Here is a 17333-nt window from a genome sequence, read left to right as displayed (position 1 = left end):
CAATGATCTTTTCAAATAGAGAAAAAAATACCTTGAGTGATATTTTACTGTCAGATTGGTGGGGTTTTGACATGCATGTTTCTGATTTTTCCCATTTTGCCTAATTCTTAAAAACACTTACACATAAGAGGTTTTCCTTTATAAGACTGTTGTCCTTATTCCATAAAAAACAACTTCTTTGCTTTTGTATTTAGGACCCGATCTAGGAAATTCACAGGGTCATGTGATGAGACTTACTATTGCAACACCGAGTTCTTCCATTAACACATGAAATAACACTATGCATAACATCTTTCTATAAGGTTTCTAATATCTATACAATGATGGAAACAATGCAATACTAGTTACAGATTAACAATGCTTATCTCTAAGTTTTAAAATACAATCTATAACTGTGCTGAAGGCAGCCTTGTTTCAAAGAAGAAAGAAAACTGATAAAGAAAGAATTTTGTACACAACTAAATTACCCACCATACAATATCTTATCAATAAACAGAAAAATGTTATGTACAAAAAACATGCCAAGTTGACAGTGATGCCTGATGCCCTTGTTCATACCATAACAATTATAAAAAATCATGATCTGTTGTTTATTGGACCAACTCAAAAATAACTTAGGATTACATAACATATTCCTTGGTTCTAAAGCTAGTTTTCCTTATATTATAAGCATATTTTCTTTTTTAAAATTTATACTTTTTTAGTATTAGGGAATACAAAAATTACCTATCAACTTACCCATACATAGTTGTCAAAGAAAAAATATGAAACTGACAAATATTCTAATGATTGACATATAAAATGTTAATTTCTTATGATAATGATCCATATCAGGGATTAAAAATTACTTTCACAAGCGGAAGGTTCAGGCATTGATTTCACAGGAAGTGTGAAATTTATCATAAATTATGCCACAATGCTATTTTTGGTTGTGACATCATTACTTAGATCAACTATACACTTACGACTTTTTTGTGAAATCGACACCTAGACTTTCCCCGAGTTTGAAATCAATTGTCCGCTTGAGGAAAATGAAGTCCTTTAAATGTGTCAAAGAAAAAGGTTAAAGGTCAGAAATTTATGACTCCAAACCACAGACAACCCTCTGTCTATATTCAATAGAAAAAGCTTCATCACAAAAAATATTCTGAGATATAACAGAAAGAAGTACACCAAAAACCTACATGCAACCAATCATATGACTGGCAATATACATGTACAATATTGTAGTCCCTTCCATAGTTCTAATCATGATGCATTTGATGTATTCCAGACAATATATAGAAAAAGAACTCTCAGTCAAGATCTCAAACAAGAACAATTAAACTGAGTCAAGAAACAAGTTATTTCTATTTTCTTTATTTTTAAAAGGCTGTGAGAATCTCAACATTTGAAAGCAGTATTTTCTGAATATTGCTGGTTGCTTGTTTTCACAAGCCCAAAAAATATTTTTAGAGGTTTCCTTCACATTTAACCAGCTTGTTCTTATAATTTTTGACAAAATTTGTTAAGCAAAACTGTTATTAAGTAACCTTGGCTATGAACCTAAGGACTTTTCAGATGTGGATTCATGGGGGCAGACCCAGTTTGACATCTCCACCCCCTCTCCCCCCCCCCAAAAAAAAAAAAAAAAAAACTAAAAAAAAAAGGAATTCTTTTCCACAGGAAATCTTAATTTTTACTAATTCTACCCCAAATAATTCTTTGCCTCATTTTGCTTGCACTTAATTCTATTTACACTCCCTAATCTGAAATCCTTGATCCTCCTTTGACTTTATAAAAAGACTACTATTTTACTTTTCCATCAAATCATTTATCTTTCATAAAACTGACAAACCAAAGTGTAGTCATTTTATCAATACATACACATTAATAGAATAACAATGGTTCATAAAACATATGAATAAATTTGAGATTCCATAAAAAAATCTCTTTAAATGGGTGAGAAATGCATACTTAATCAATATTGCCACAAATTGTTCTGACTTGATTATACTCTGGCTGACTTAAACAGGTTATATCCAATGCATGTTTTTTAACATTAAACAGCAACTTTAAACAATTGTGAATGAGAAGGATTTCTACGTTGCTGTTGGTTGTTGCTGTTGCCTCTTTGCATGTGGTATCCATTTTAAACAGCTTGGATCAATTGTTTTAAAATCTGTTGGACGTTTCATTTTCTTCTCTAGGTAACTATCAATCAAGTCCTAAAATAGCATCAAACAGCAATTTATAGATCTAAACTGTTAAAGCATTGTTTATGGGAAACACTTTTCATTGGTTAATTAAAACTGAGACATAACTCCCAATGAAATGTTCATTTTCTATCATAAACACTAATTGGTCAATTTAATCAATAGAGAAACAACAAAATTGTTGCAAATTACAAAAACTAACATGAACAAACATATGATCAATATACATGTACATTTTCAGAATTTTTATGGTCATCATCATGAGCTCCTGGATCTTTACTGTGTATCCATGTGCACTATGAGAACATATTTGTTCACCATGTCATAGTTTTCCTGTCCTCTTTCATGCACTCCTGACATAACATTTTACAGACAAGATTTTATGAGGTCAACACAACAGAAATTGGCAAAATAAGAAGTAAATATACAGTAAAAAAAGGAATCGTAACAGTAAAATCCAGGTTTGAAATAGCAGAATTACATTAAAAAGTGGAAACAAAAAAGTCTGATTTTATGAGCAACTTGGTGGGTATTACTAGAAAAGCAGAGAATGCTTACCCTACCCTTGCACCTGATCCATCCTCTCAGTTTATAGTAGAGTCATTTATTTTGGTTATTTCATATTCTTTGTTGTGTGTGTCTATTTTTCTTGTCTAGTCTTTACCCTTAGAATGTATTCTTTTGATTTACTCTCTCATAGACTTAAACTACTTTAATTTTCTAATAAGTCTATAGGTCTATTGGTCTATTGGTAATTTCACAAACTGTCGAGGGAAATTCCTGATGATTCCAAAACACTGGAGTGCAACAACAGACTAATTCCCCCTCCCCCATATAAAAGGCTAAATTTGCCAACAAACTTCAAATTGAGCTTTAAGTTAACTTAAAAGTACCATTAAAATTATAAACAAATGAATTATCTAACTCAGCTAAAATGACTACAAAGTTACCTTCAATACCAAATGAATAAAAGCTGAACAATACTTGCCTGTCTACGTAAGATAAGATGTTTTCCTTTCCAGTATTTTAGCATGCCAAGAGCCTGAAGTGTGCTGACTATATCATTGGCATTTATGGCAGTCTCTGTGCTTACATCTGGAAAAATATTCAACACGCAATCAAGGAGATTTATTTTAATATTCTCTTTCAGTTTTAAAGTAGAATTTGAATTCTAAAGGAGGACTAATAAACATTCTTTATAGTTGTAATAAAATTAGTATTCCCTGAAATTCTATTTTAACTAAACTACTCACCTTTAATGCATATCTCATTGCCTTTGTATTTATGGATGTATCCTAGTAATGTGTCTTTCCAATAACTACGGTAACTAAGGAGACCAAGGTCAGACAAAGGTCGCTCAGGTGAACCAACCTTGCTCTCTGTCTTACTTAATAAATAACCTACAATTTCAAAATATATCAAGTGAAATGTTCCTTCCTTTTCATGCTAATAGCAGAATGTTACTATGAAAAAAGGTGATTGAACATTAGTTGGCCCTTTTTTTTTACATGTATAACATTTTGATAGAATTCAAAATGAAAAAAAAACATTTCCTGCTGGTTACATATTTAACTATTGAGATTGTAACATTGTTTATACAATGGGTATAATTATGTTTATCTTGTGAATTATTCTAATGTTTATCTACCTTTATGTAGCAATTGTTTTTAATGTTTATCTATACTCGAAATCAGTTCAAGCCCACTGTTTTATTTAATAATAATTTTCTTCAGCCATTTGTTATCAAGGCAGAGTTGTCTTTCTTTTTATATGTTTCTCAGTTTATAAAAATCAAACATTAGTACTTATGATTGATATGCACAATCAAAAAGAATTTTTTAATTCCTTACAAGAAATTCCATTTTGATTCACCATTTTTGTTGCTAAGTGCCAATTGTTGACAAAATACTGATAATTGTACTTTTCAATTTCTATGTTGACAAAAATGTACTTCCACATTTGAAAATAAACAATTATTTAGTAGAAACGATAACCTTCAGAAGATCTTCTGACAAAAACGGAGGTAAATCTTTGCTTTTGTCAAACAACAAACAACTAAAAATTGTCCTGGATAAAAAATCATAATATAAAACGTCATCAGATTTGAACAATTCACATTTTATGGAAAAGCCATCTTGTGATATGATTAAGCAAGTCATTTAACAAAATTCAAAATCATGTAGGTGTCAATAAAATTGTTGACCAATTTTTATTTTAAATTTAAACAATATAGTGAAGTATTTGTATGTTGATCTAATGATTTCTAGTGAAATACAGTCAAACCTCGGTAGCTCGAACTCCAAGGGACCATTGAAATGTGTTCGAGTTATCGGGAGTTTGAGAAACTGAAGTTCGTATATTTCAGGATTTTTTTCGGTGCCGGTCCGAGTTCGACTTTATCGTTAGAAATTGCCTACTTCCTACAAAGTTGTGTTAGTTCGTGGATCTTTTTCGTTCGCTTTAGGAAAATTATGTTGATTTGTGAACATTAAAAATGCTGTGTTCGCTTTTGAAAAAGTTCAGAGTTCGAGTTCCTTGGTCAATAATTTGTTCCCATCCGATTTTCTTTCATGCTTTTATCATACCGACTTCGGAACATTCTCGAACTTCAATCAGTGTTATGTTAAAGATCAAAACTACCTAATTAGTGATGACTTTAATTTTACCTGTAATTAACTAAAATGACACTGATTAATGATAGGGTTTCAGTTTTTCACACCTTTTATTACCCAAGTTGACAAAATTGCTGACGAGTTCGAGTTAGTGAGGGTTATTCTCTAAGATTTATTACCGAACGGACCGACTAGTCAGTTCGAGTGTTTGAGCAATCCAAGGTTATTTATATTGATTATATAGGAGAAAATTTTGGTACTTTTAATTGTGTTCAAGAAATCCCGGGTGTTCGAGCCATCCGAGTTCGAGCGAATGAAGTTCGACTGTATTTTAATGTTATCTCAGGAATAATTTTAAACTCTATTTAGTAAATAATTTGTTTTCAAATTTTTATCTGCATGTAGTGAACAGCTATATGGGTTTGAAATTAGAGAACATAATATTTTACTTACTAAAATCTATCAACATTTTACCAAATCCTTGTCTCATGTACTGAGGTAAAGTCAATATACAGGATACATTATAGTTCAAAAAGGAATTCTTCTCCTAAAAAAATATACAAACATTTACATTTCAATTTACCATCCAATCAAGGAATGTTTGGGGTATTCTCAATTTTAGTTCTTTAATAGTTGTAAAGTAAAGACCATAAGCTAATGAGATATACAACCCATGAAAATTAAATCCATACAAGATTCTATTACACAAGCATGAGTAAGTAACAACTTCTAAAAATTCTGCTTCATTTCAAAAATGCTCTCAAATTTTCATCATAATGTCTGAAAATTGTGAAGTATAAGCATCAAGGGTTCGGAAATTTTGACAGTCCATGTCAGACATTTTATATAATTTCAGCAGACGTTTGTGTCAGTCTTTTACCTGCCAAGATCGAGAATAAACTTTAAAAACCCTCTTTTGTAGTTATTTAAAGATAAATATTGGAACTTGTGTTATTCCATCACTGTCTTTTACAAAATATCTGAACGAGTGAACAAGTTCGGTTTCGACCACACATGGACGTTCTGACATGTAAACAAAACATTGTGTCTCGGACTTTCTCATTGCATAGGCAAACAGCCGAAAACTTCCGAGTGATGAAAAAAAATGTTGATTATTTTAAAAATAAAATCGTGAATACATTTTGTATATTGATTTGAATGGGTTGTTGACTTCTGTTTTAAATGATTCAATCGATGAATTAATTATAACAATCTACGACTGAAATGTGATTCATAGTTTCAGCACCATGTGGTTTCGTTACCACTGAAAGATTGAAGGGAAGTATACGCAATGTTGCTGCACATGTAGCATTAATTTAATTATGCAATCAACTAATCAGTTACAACACATCAGCTAATTAATATTGATGTACACCTGTCAAATAATTTCCAATAAACATTTAGGAGACAGGTAGACAGGATGTTTATACAGTAATAAAATCATGCTGACTGACAATTTTTTTTATGTCCGATATTGGAAAATGGTCATCGGTCATTTGCAAAATTTGTCTGTCAATGACCAGCATTTTTGACCGCTTCCAGATCATGCATATTGTGACTTGCTTTAATTTCACAAACATTTTAAATCTGTGAAACAGAATATATACTTAATAACAACACAAACCTTAGAAAAATATCCCACAATATGACAACCATGTGAATCATTCTCAGTCATCACATAAAACAGGAAGGGCTCAACATCAAAATATAAAGTCTTATGGTCTAAAAATAACTTGGCTAATAAACACAAATTCTGACAATACACCTAAAAAAAAAACAAGAAAATAATATGATACAAGGTAGGATTATAAGCAGTGACTATTGAGTAAACATCCAATATGATCGTTTTGCAATTTTCAAAGGAATAAATTAATGAGATGTGCTTTGCCAATTAATGTAGTATCAAATTTTGAGGGAGAACAGTTTTTTTTCATGCTTAAGATACACATTTGAATTTGTCTTTTTTCCCAGAACCAAAACTTCAATAAGACAGAAAGATAATCCTTTTTTCTACCCAATATTATATATGCTAAAATTGCCCATCTTCTAGGAAATGTAGATCCCCTACCTTATTTCGTTTACCATCCACTTCGAACATACTTATGTTGTTTTTACGGTAAATCTCGTCCCCGGGCGGATGTCGCCAAACACATTTAGCCTAAAAAAGATTATAACACACATTTATAGTTCAGTTTATAAGAATTACAATCTAATTTGAAATTTAATATCAGAATAGTTTTATTCCTCTGTTGTCACAAAATGCAGTCTATATTCCATCACTGTCACTATTAGTTACTACAAATGAATTTGTAAATCATCAATTCCACTTCACATCATTTTATACATGATATCCCATTGTTTACAGTTCGAATCTTTCATTCCAAATTCACCTGAATATAGCTGAAATACTGCTGCTCGGGCGTTAAACCCCAACAATCAATCAATTATTCATTCCAAACATTTTCTGCTTCTGCATTTACATTTCACATTAACAATTTTCATAAACTGTAGTTAAAGCTTAAGTACCATACTGTTGCATCACAATCTACGAAATCAGTCAACAGTAATTTTGTTTGCTTTTCAAAGATAAGTTCTGGTATAAAACTTGGAATTTGAGAGCTAATCTATTCAAAATAAACTTAAGTTATTGAAAAAAATTACATGATTTTTACTATAATGCGCTAGGGGAATACTTGTTTTTGGAGGTAAACTGTTGAAAATAAAACACTAGCTTACATACCATGTGTCTTCTTAAAATGGTAGATGTTTTCATATATTTCAGACAGAATTCACACAGGTAGATTTTTGGAAGTCTAGCATACTCTTCAGGGTATGGGCTAGCATACCATGTGGTCATCTCAAATCTTCCTATTTCTAACTTCTTGATCCTGTACTCTGATAGATCACTTCTAGTGTAGTGTTGTGTAATTTCATGTTCCTGCACAAAACATAAAAATGAAATAGCTACTTGTGTATTGTCAAGTTACCTTATTGTAAGGAAAATGGTACAAAAAATCATTAGTGGACAAATAAAAAACACTATAATAAAATAAAATATTTTTTGTTACATTTAAGTAGCTAGATTATAAAAAAAAAACAAACAAAAACAGTCCTTCTATTTTTTTAAGAAACCCATGTTTTTAACATCATAAATATTTGTCTATCATAAAATGCAGTTTTTTCTCTCAGGTGAATATTGCTTGTTATGAAATCAACCTACAAGAACTTCACAAGCTTTAGCTTGTGCTTCTCTGAACATTTTTAGATCAAAATCAGAAGCCAGTCCTTTTAAAAGAGGTTCCCTCGTCCTCCCATGAGTTTCTTGATGCTTCCGATGATCTGCTTTTAGGTCCTCTGGTATCTCTTTGTACTTGGATCTCATATCTCTTATTCGCCCAACTTTGAGCTTCTGTTCATCTGTCTGTACCTGTTAAAATATGTGTATCATACTGTCTTTTCATCGATACCTAATATTGTTACTTACATCCTCTGTAATAAGCATATAACAGAATTTATTCACATTGATTTTTTTTCCATGTTTTATCTTGCTCGCAAATTGGGTGAAATTAAAATTTTTGCAAAATATGTTGTTTACTGTACAAAAATCATTGCTAAAGCAAATGGTAGTTTCCAATATATGCCAAAACCAGAAGACAGTCTTCGTGCATTTCATGTTCAATGGAGTAATAAAAAACATCAAATTAAACAAAGCAAAATCCAATGGAAAAGTTTAGATAATTTTTTATAACATTTTGGGTTTCAAAATTGTTTATTAATTCTATATCATGAGCAATTCAACCTCTGTAAGTAAAAATCAATTTAAAATATCACAAAAAATGATAGACATTATTTCATGGTGTAACGTAACAATATTTCCGCATAAATTATTTGAAAGATATTTTATGATACATGCATTATGTTATGTTTCAAGAACCTTACAAATTGATACATGCACCTTACTAAAAATGATTTCAAAAACAAAATACTTACCTTCCTCCGAAAATCTCTTTTATCTTGGAGGGATGCCATAATTTTATCTCTATCCAAGATATTTTTCTGTCTTTCTTCATATCGTGTCTACAAAGGTGGCACCCATAATCAGTGATAGAATTTAACGGGAAATACATGTACTAGCTAAATGTTGAAATAGTTGAAATTCAATTTTGCTAATAGAAATTATTTGTGATTGCTAAAATTTGCCAGTGGAACAGAAATAACCCAAAAAAACTTAAAATTTAGCGAGTGTAAATTTTCAGTACTTGCTAAATTAAGCTAGTGGAAAAAATTCGGAAATTCAATCCCTAATAATGACTAATTTCTTCAATTCCTAATGTGTAAAAAAAGAATTAAAGAAACAACAACAAAAAAAAACAAAAGTAAAACAAAATGTTCCCCATAGTGTACATTCTTGATGAATGTTTTATATGCTTCTGTTATGATATTATATCAATTCTTTTTCTCCAAATCAATAAAATAATACACCATTGTTAAAAAAACAATAATATACTATTGGTAAATCTGTCAGCTTTGATTTGTCCGAATACAGTGTTTAACATTTACATACATTATGTCAACACCTGTGTAGTACTTATTACATGTTACAATGGCTGACTCTTGATTCTTATAAATTATATTAATTATTTTATTCACTTAACTACATGTATTAACTTCTAATTAAGTTCGCCAAATATCGTCAAATTTGCTCAAAAATAAGTTCAACACACTTTATTACTATGCAAATGTAATTATTAACTGTACTCTTACTTTACATTCTTCAGCTGTTGTATTATGATATAAAGGACAAGATGCTAGGGTTCTGTGTCTGTCATGTCGTCCCGTTAGATGACCTATAGGAGAAGCCATAATAACAACTTAAATGTTGATTCAAACGAAGTAGCCATATGATACATGTACTGTAAACTTATTTTCGGGGATATATGTTAGTATTTATTTTGCATTTCAAACTGATTGACTGAACAGGTTCTAACTTCCTATGACAGATATTTCGTGCATTTCAGGACAAAAATGATTGACCTATCAAACAGATCCTGCTTTGCTCTAGACCTACATGCAGAGCCCAATCTTTATTGTGCTAGCTCACATAAGCAAAAGCCTACAGGTAGGAATGCTACCCCACTGAGATGCATTATTCTGACTCCAAGCCAACCAATACTTCCCACACTGGAGGCAAGCATGCTACCCTGGACCACAGAGGCAGACAAGATATAATAGAATTTTAATTGTTGATCCAAATGAAAAAGTCAAATGTACTGTACTATTAATCAACTTATTTTTATGGATATTGATTTGATATTTTAGGGTATCAATTTAATTGCCTATCCATTTTTGCAACTTTCACTCTGTTTTGAGTCTATTCTCAAATAAAATGACTCATTAATAGCTATTCAAATTCATAATTTTTTCTTGCTTGCAAAATTAGCAAATATATGTCAGTTTATTAGTATCACAAGACATATCAAAATTAAATTTACATGCACACATGTAGATTGTACATGTAAAAGCAGATTATTTCAAAGTACAAAATGTACATGTAATAACCTACGTTCATAACATAATTACTTAAATCTTGTATTTTACTACCTAATACAATATCTGGTTGATAATGTGAGGACCAATGTTTTAACAGGGATACATTTCCCTTATAATAAATTATTTATGAACTATCTTACCTGCAGAATCACAGCCTGGAAGTGGACACTTGGCATTGCTCTCATTGTAATCCAACGACGGTATAGATCGTTTTTCTGTCCATATTGATAAGAACCCATCATCAGATGTCATTTCAATTGTTCGTTTTTTATCACCATGGTTACCTTTTCCACTGTGTTTACTGGATTTCGGATTTTTACCACGATCACATTTCCCATTACCTTTGCTTGCTATTGTTTTTGTTTGTTTTCCACTTTTGTTTATTTTTTCTGATTTTGTGTCACTATCACCTGTTTGTTTAATTTTTTTATCTTTTTCAGGACTTTGAGATTTCCGCCTTCCTCTGATTTGTTTACGTTTTGGTGAGAGAGTTTGAACCTCCGACTCAGATTCTGATGTAGATGTTGTTTCCACTCTTTTTCGCTTTTTAACAGGTGAAACTGTCAGTTCTGTGAATGTTTTCAAGTCTAAAAAACACATGAAGCATATAACAAAAGATTTTAAGAGTTTGCATAAACTACATGTACATGTACACCATTATACCAATTTTCATTCATACATGTACAATGTATTTGAATAAATTCAAAATGTCAAAGATACTAGTAGATACTTCATTTTTCTAAATGTTAAATAAAATTTGTATTTGAATGCAGTGATGATATGATAATTTACAAATGCTGCGTGTTTAAAAAAAAATGTTTAAATATATTTTTCGACATGTACTTCCAATATTAAGCCTATACTCAATGTCATTTTCTTTGAGTGTTTGAAATGAAAAAAAAGAACGAAGTTTTTTTTCAACTGCAATGTACATGTATCCTTGCTTAAATAATGCATGTACACATAATCATTTTCTTTACAATGGCTGTTATAAAGCAAAAAGTTATACATTTACAGGTAAACATGACAGAAAAAAATTTATGCAAAAACTTGAGATATGTGTACATGTACATGTCAATATCAATAATCAATAAGCAGTTAACTACACTGTTCACTAACCTGGTGCAGATCTTCTTGTTACTCGAGATGTTGGTTCTGAGTGGTCACTATCAGAATCGCTAGGCTCACTTTCAGCTTCCTCTGCTGTGTCTTTAATAGGCTGAAATATAAAAATAAAAAAAATATTAGTTGTTAAGTGGCTAGAGCAAAACACAGGGCTAAATTAAACAAGAAAGACTGTCAGTGGTTGTCCCGGTTCAAAAGTAAATAACTCATAATGTACTTTCAAACTAGAAAACTGACTCACTTGACTGTATTTATTTGAGATTAAGATTATATTATATATTTTGCTTCTTTTGTCCAAGTAAAACCCTGAGTAAAACTTCAAGAAATTCAAACAAGAAAAATAATTTTTTGAAAAGATGTTAGGTACCCCCTAAAGATATTCTTTGAATTCAAATTTGTTAAGATTGTAATCAAACTGTATATCTGGAAGATTAAAACCATATTGGAAGGTTATTAGAATTAAAAAACAGAGCTTACAAAGCAAAAAGTGGTATGAATTTATATTTCTCCAGGAGAATATCAGGTTTAACCATACTCATATTACATGAGTTAAATGTATATCAGTCCAAAAGAATTTATCAAGATGATGGTAAAGGGCTTTATTGGACATGAATTATTCCTACTCTCACAATATTGTGATGCACAACAAACATGTGAAATGTAAGACTAAGTAAAGACAACTTTCACATTCACTACCATCACAGAAAAGTTTACCAATTATAAGGATGTGTAAGACTGGGTGACGCTGCAGTGGGAGCAAATTGATTACTACCAGGAATTTTAAAGGATACATTTATTATAAAAGCATTTCAGTTATTTTTTTGTTTGGAGAGGTATTTCCACATACATGTTTGTAACTACATGTACAAATGTACTACTGTTCTTGCAGCCTTCAATCCCGATATGCTTTCTTTGTCTAGTATAAAACCGTAAACCAGTTTCCACCAGATTTGACGTAAATGCATACCTTTTAACCTTCTGGATCCTCTTTGCTGGAGATTTCACACGACGACATTTTTGACAAATATTTTGTATCTATCACATGTGTACATGTATATACAAAATGTGTACAAGTCAGATTTTATCTGTATGAAAGTGTTTAATATTTTAAGCAGTTTTAACCAGAAAAGTACAGATACACATCCCAGAAGCAAAGGCTGGTTAGAAATTTCTCTAAATAAAATAAAAATTACTATCAGGAAAACATGTTGTCCCAGTCCTGTGAAATGATCTACTTCTAGAAACAATAAGTTCAGGGCCTAATCTATACATTGATGGCATTGAGAAGTTTTAGTGAATTATCTTTGAAAAATAACAATAATGACATTATTGTCTATGTAATCTATCACAAAATTCTTCTCACTCTATAGAAGATGAATGGGAGAAGTCAGTACAAACAAGGATTATTTTTTGCTCATTTCTCCTAATCAATTAGGCCCTGAAGTCAATAACAGAATAGTCTCTAATTTTGGGATTCTATGGAAATCAAACATTTTCTGTTTCCAGTGCAACCTATTTCCAGTGCAATTACAAATTTGTTTTTTTTTCTAACCAAGAACAAGGGCCTTTATGTGTGGATTATACACCATCAGGGTCTGGTCAAGGGGTGTTTACTAACATATTAAAATCAGATTAACATTCCATATTATACATGTAGGTTACATGTATATACCACTAATTCAACCCATAAGCTTTTAGAACATATGCAAAAATAGTCCTACACAAGTTTTAGTGCACTTGTCTTTTATTGCTGTGGAAAAAGTGCACATCAAATCTACACAAATGAGCTTGTGTTTGGCAGGGAATTATATTTCCTTTATTTCTACATAAAACGGTCACTGTAACTTACTGAATTAAATATTTTTTATGAGTTCTGCATGAAGACCCCTTTTTGTGAAATGTGGGGGAATTCCCATTCTATTTTAGCTCATTGTCTTCTAGGAGCCGGTGTCGCATTGCAAAGTAGTAAACCCCACATATATATTTTCTGGGCTATTAGTGTACACATGCAGCTTTTAGGTGATGTATTGTCTTCTTTAGGTTGAACTAAAGATAGAAGCTCCATAACTTATTGAACTTAGTGAAATTAGCATTGAAGCCTATGGGAAGTGACATTAGTGTTTGTAGCCATAATGTACAAAAATGTACAAGTATGGTATACAATTCTTTTTTTTTTAATCAGCATTGTGATTTACTGTACACCAAAAAAATGGTTGTATGCATTCAAAATTAAATCAAAATTTTAGCATTGATCTTCAACCAACAATAAAATAATCAGAACTGATTAATGGTTTGCTATGTAGGATACAAAAATGAACATTCCTCAACGAAGTCAGAGGATAATGAAATATATGCATGACCGTGAATTTTACCATTGCACCAGAACCAGTTTAAACAAAAATAACAATGGCAGCCAATGACCCTTGTCATTCATCCATTCCTTCAGTAGGAAGCATTTACAATCGTGACATTTTCTTTTCGTAATTGAATAGAAGAATATCCAGCAGCCCTTTATTATTATGTACTCTATTATGACATCATAACTTACATACGACTAATTTTACACTTAAGACTTTTTGTGAAAAGAACCACAGGTTACACGTACAGAAACAAACATGTCCATCAATTGTTGTTTTGAATTTTTAAATCAGAGGATTGATATTTTGACAACTGGAGTGGGGTTAACAGACTACATGCTTTGACATAAAAGGAATAAAAGTGGTAAGACCATGAAGGGCCTTTAGTAGCAGAAATAACTAGTTAGTTGCTATCATTTTCTGCATGCCTTTTTACATCATTTACTCTTCTGTGTACCATACTTAAATTGAATCGCATGAATATGGTTGGTAGTATGCTACAATGTAAGTCACTACCAAAATAGAAGTTGAGCCATGTGACAATGTGTACAATTTAATTCATATTGGTAATATATTTGCAAGAGTATTTCAATTAACCAAGTATATACATGACCAATGGTATACAGTGTTCTAGCTAGGATTGGAAAATACAATGTAGAGGGCACAGAGAAGAGAACACATCAATATGCAGCATGTTTTTTTTTTTTCAACCAAAAAGGGACACTGATTTACATATACATGTATGTTTGCATTAAATATCTTCCTTTTTTTTCCTTTTCTTGTATGTTTGTATTCTTATTACATACATGTACCTGCAAACTTTTGAAAATGAAGGCGGGACAATGTGTGAATGTACAATGTCACATCATATTTTGCAATCTGAATAACTTTTACTGCATTTATATATATATATTTATATATATGTCCCGTACCACCATACATCGTGTACTAAGTTACAGCCCTAGGTTAATCCTACAAGGAGGAATGATCCGGCCAGCGAAAGCTATATTTTTATATAGCCTAGCTGGTCGAGTGGTCTAGGGCGCTGGACTTTGTTTGTTTGTTTGTTGGGGTTTAACGTCCGAGCAGCAATATTTCAGCTATATTCAGACAATGAACATGAAATGGATGATAAAATGAACATGAAATGATAAAAAAAGGATGGGTCACAAGGACAACAGGGTTGACAAATTTTGACTGCCACTAGAAAAAGGGGGGATGGGTAAGGTCGGGCAATTTAGCCTCCTGTGGCGGAGCGCAAAGGTTCCTACTCCTATCGAATACCACAGCAGGGTTCTTTAACGTGCGAGGAACGTGGCATCTTTCCCAACACGGTGCACCACTATGGTTAGCGGTCAGGTTTTCCGTATTATAGCCTGACAACCCCAGCATGTAACATGCCAGGGGTACCCCATTCCACCACCTGGGGCACACATCCCAGTTGCTCTGTGGGCAGAGCGCCTAACCCCTGGCTAGGTTTCTGAGCACTATTTAGTCGCCTTTTACGACAAGCTTAGCGCTGTGCAGGCCTATTCTTTTGACACCCGGGCCTGCACGGGGCCGCTGGACTTTGTGCAGGCGGTGTTGCCATAGATGTCATAGCAGTTCGAGTTCGAGTCCCGCGGAGGGAACGACCAAAAATTCGCATCGCAAATTTGACAGTTCTAACATCGTTGGGAATTTTTCAGACCTTTCTATACGTTTATATATCTTCCCTGTATCAATTTGATCCGATGGAGCAGTGTAGCAAATAGAGTTGTCACATTCTGAGACGTTATATATATATGTATGCATGACACCCTTCTTGTATTAAAAGACCTTTCTCAGTTGACCAAGTGCTTTGTGCAAACATATACATGTCATTAAACATACATGTATAGTTTTCCTTCATTTTAGAGAATACATAGTATCAGAATGATGTGTAGTTGTATATCATCATAGCTCTTAAAGTTACGCAGCATTCCTTTACACTACTGTAAATGATGATTGGGGGTTTTTACTGTCTTGACAATCCTTGCAGATCTTGCATGACTGCCCCTTACAGGGATTCTGTTGGTAAATGTCTGTTAGTAGTTGGATGAAGCGGAGCCCAGCCTTCAGGATACCTGACGGAAGAACTCAGTCAGAGTATGTCCTACTAGCAGCTGTGCTGCTTTACTGACGCTCTGGCCTAATCTAAGACCCCACATGTGTCTGACAGCATTTCCCTGCTATAACTTCACATTTATGACATACTATGAGGTGAAATGTTGCATGAAATATAATAAATATTCAATATTGCTCTAAGTAAATTTCAAAATCATACTTAATTAAGAGAAATATTATTTTCTATCACTATTGCAATCACAACTTTTGGAAAATGTTCTGTTCTATTGAAGATATAGACTTTTATCAAATAAAAGTGACTTTTTATTCAAATATTGAAATTATAGGGGTAAGTTACATTTTGAATAAACAATTATATGCAACAAGCAATTGTTTACATCTGTGGCTCTACAAAACATAGACCAGTTGAAAATATTTGTGAAATTATTTGTGCAGTAGAAATTAATTATAAAGAAACTTATTGGCTGTCCATAAAATGGAGATAGATCAAATGGGGATCCAATTTTTACTTGTCAATCATCGTCCAATAATCCTGATCAGCTGATTGATCACCAATAATTACCTGAGGTTTACCTGAAAATTAATTACAACAGGGTGTAGTAATTTGAAGGTGACACTTCTTAACTGGCTTGGGGTAATTTAATAACAAGAATATAATATTAAAGGGACATTCAGATAATTGTAAATGTGCACTAAGGAGGTACTCAAAAGGGACAGATGGCCATGAGCATGATAAGGGTTGGGCTCCCCTCCATTTACTCCAGCTAGGACACTTGTATACATTTGTATGTGTAAACAATGAAAATGGTATCTGTCAAAAATGAAAACGACAATTATAAACTGTCTTGCTGTAGACGTCCACAAAAACGGGAGTTTTGTACCACCCAGTCAGAAGACTGATTACTTTCCGGGTTAACATGAATGCATAAATGGCAAATGTGAAAGTTGTCTAATAAATACTAGACTAAAACGATCACACCAAACTCTTCAACAACTCTGAGTGCAACAAATGGAAATATGTTTCTTCAAAGACGCTTGGAGACTAGCATGTCACATATGAAATATTGTAATTATGAAGACAAACGTCATGGGTTCACGCATACAAGTAAGTGTTAACAGGTTTTCATTCATTCGATGATCGATCAAATTTTCATATCGAATTTCTACATTAACTACACATTCAATATTTGATTTGACATCCAGATGAGTGTATCAACTATTAAATGATATATAAATGTACGCAAAACCATTACCTTCCGCCGGGGCATTATAAAAAACTATCGTTTTCGATTTTTCCAAAAGATAAACAATCCATACATTTTCGGCCGCTAAAATTCACTTCCGGTTTCAATTCAAATATGACCGAAAACCAACAATTTTTTATGATC

General features: G+C 32.2%; 1 protein-coding gene across 1 annotated transcript; it reads right to left on the bottom strand.

Annotated features, from left to right (window-relative positions):
* Window positions 1-566: 566 nt before the first annotated feature.
* On the bottom strand, window positions 567-17302 carry LOC148621488 (histone acetyltransferase KAT7-like). The gene is made up of 13 exons (XM_088575944.1): window positions 17199-17302; window positions 11477-11576; window positions 10498-10944; window positions 9572-9654; window positions 8798-8884; window positions 8028-8234; window positions 7548-7745; window positions 6876-6965; window positions 6432-6572; window positions 5261-5354; window positions 3449-3595; window positions 3184-3290; window positions 567-2207 (listed from the first exon to the last, which is right to left on the bottom strand). The coding sequence occupies exons 1-13, from the start codon at window positions 17211-17213 to the stop codon at window positions 2082-2084; spliced, it is 1842 nt and encodes a 613-aa protein (XP_088432070.1). The 5' UTR covers window positions 17214-17302; the 3' UTR covers window positions 567-2081.
* Between the last annotated feature and the right edge of the window lie 31 nt (window positions 17303-17333).

Source organism: Perna viridis, chromosome 3 (genome assembly GCF_037379345.1).
Source record: "Perna viridis isolate PV_CMFRI_1.1 ecotype Kerala chromosome 3, ASM3737934v1, whole genome shotgun sequence".
In the NCBI taxonomy this organism is placed as follows: Eukaryota; Metazoa; Mollusca; class Bivalvia; order Mytilida; family Mytilidae; genus Perna; species Perna viridis.
Note: the sequence above shows the minus strand (reverse complement) of the source record. Positions and strands in the feature narration are given on the sequence as shown.

Coding starts and splice junctions, on each gene's coding strand:
- LOC148621488 (XM_088575944.1), bottom strand. Junction 6,966..7,547: donor CCATTTTAAGAAGACACATG/GTATGTAAGCTA, acceptor AATCTTTTTTAG/GCTAAATGTGTTTGGCGACA. Junction 3,291..3,448: donor CAATGAGATATGCATTAAAG/GTGAGTAGTTTA, acceptor ATATTTTTCCAG/ATGTAAGCACAGAGACTGCC.